General features: G+C 38.1%; 1 protein-coding gene across 1 annotated transcript in view; it reads left to right on the top strand.

Moving 5' to 3' along the window:
• LOC118406119 (peptide-N(4)-(N-acetyl-beta-glucosaminyl)asparagine amidase-like) overlaps nucleotides 1–801 on the top strand; it is a 16,366-nt gene continuing 15,565 nt past the window's right edge. The window contains exon 1 of the mRNA XM_035805988.1: nucleotides 1–301. Coding sequence (XP_035661881.1) covers nucleotides 198–301 — 104 coding nt within the window. The 5' untranslated portion in view covers nucleotides 1–197. The remainder of the gene's footprint in view (nucleotides 302–801) is intronic.

Below are 801 nucleotides of genomic sequence, written 5' to 3'. Positions count from 1 at the left end.
ACTTAAAGATTGATTACAAGTCTTTGGCACTTAAGTTAAAATCAACAGCTAGTAAACGCTTCACTCTGCGGTATGATTAAATGTGGATATTCACTTTGGGGATTGCAACCGCGTAAATGAAGGAGTTTTACATGTTGCAGTACCTCAGCCAACCGTAAAGTGTCTCTTTTGAACCGTGCGTGAATTACATCACCAAGATGGCGGCCGAGCAGTCTGCAATTCGTCTGCTGGTGTCGAATCCGACATCGGTTTTTCTCGATTGCTCCGAGCTACTGCTGCGATATGCCGAAAATATTATACGGTAAATATGATATGATTTTCTCTATCATTTGGTTTATGTTTTGGATCCACCATATGTCAGGTTTTTGCAACTTTCTGTCGGTAAACAATGTGAACGTAGGAGCCCCCCTCCCCACCGCTAAACAAGGAAGTGACTTTGCACATTGAATTGCACAGAAAAATCATAATTAATAGTATTCCTTCAGCAATTAGATCAACTATGTTAACGTATTATAATTTCATTCTAAGAGGCGAGAAGACGTAGAAACAAGGAGGTTACATACAACCACATATAACGTTACAAATGAAAACATCAGTCATTGTAGATATGAAATAGAATACAACATAGTAGTTACATATAGAAATTATGGTAGAATACAACATGTTGTATTCCGTATCTGTTTCTAATTTATGTCGTTTAAATGCAGCGAAATGCACCAAAAGTTTAAAATATTTGGTGTTCTCTAACATCAAAACAGACCAGTGCTGAAGATGGCTTCAGCACTGGAAACCGAGTGCTGA

This window comes from Branchiostoma floridae, chromosome 18, assembly GCF_000003815.2.
Source record: "Branchiostoma floridae strain S238N-H82 chromosome 18, Bfl_VNyyK, whole genome shotgun sequence".
In the NCBI taxonomy this organism is placed as follows: Eukaryota; Metazoa; Chordata; class Leptocardii; order Amphioxiformes; family Branchiostomatidae; genus Branchiostoma; species Branchiostoma floridae.
The sequence above is the reverse complement of the archived record's forward strand: the minus strand, read 5'-3'. Positions and strand labels throughout refer to the sequence as shown.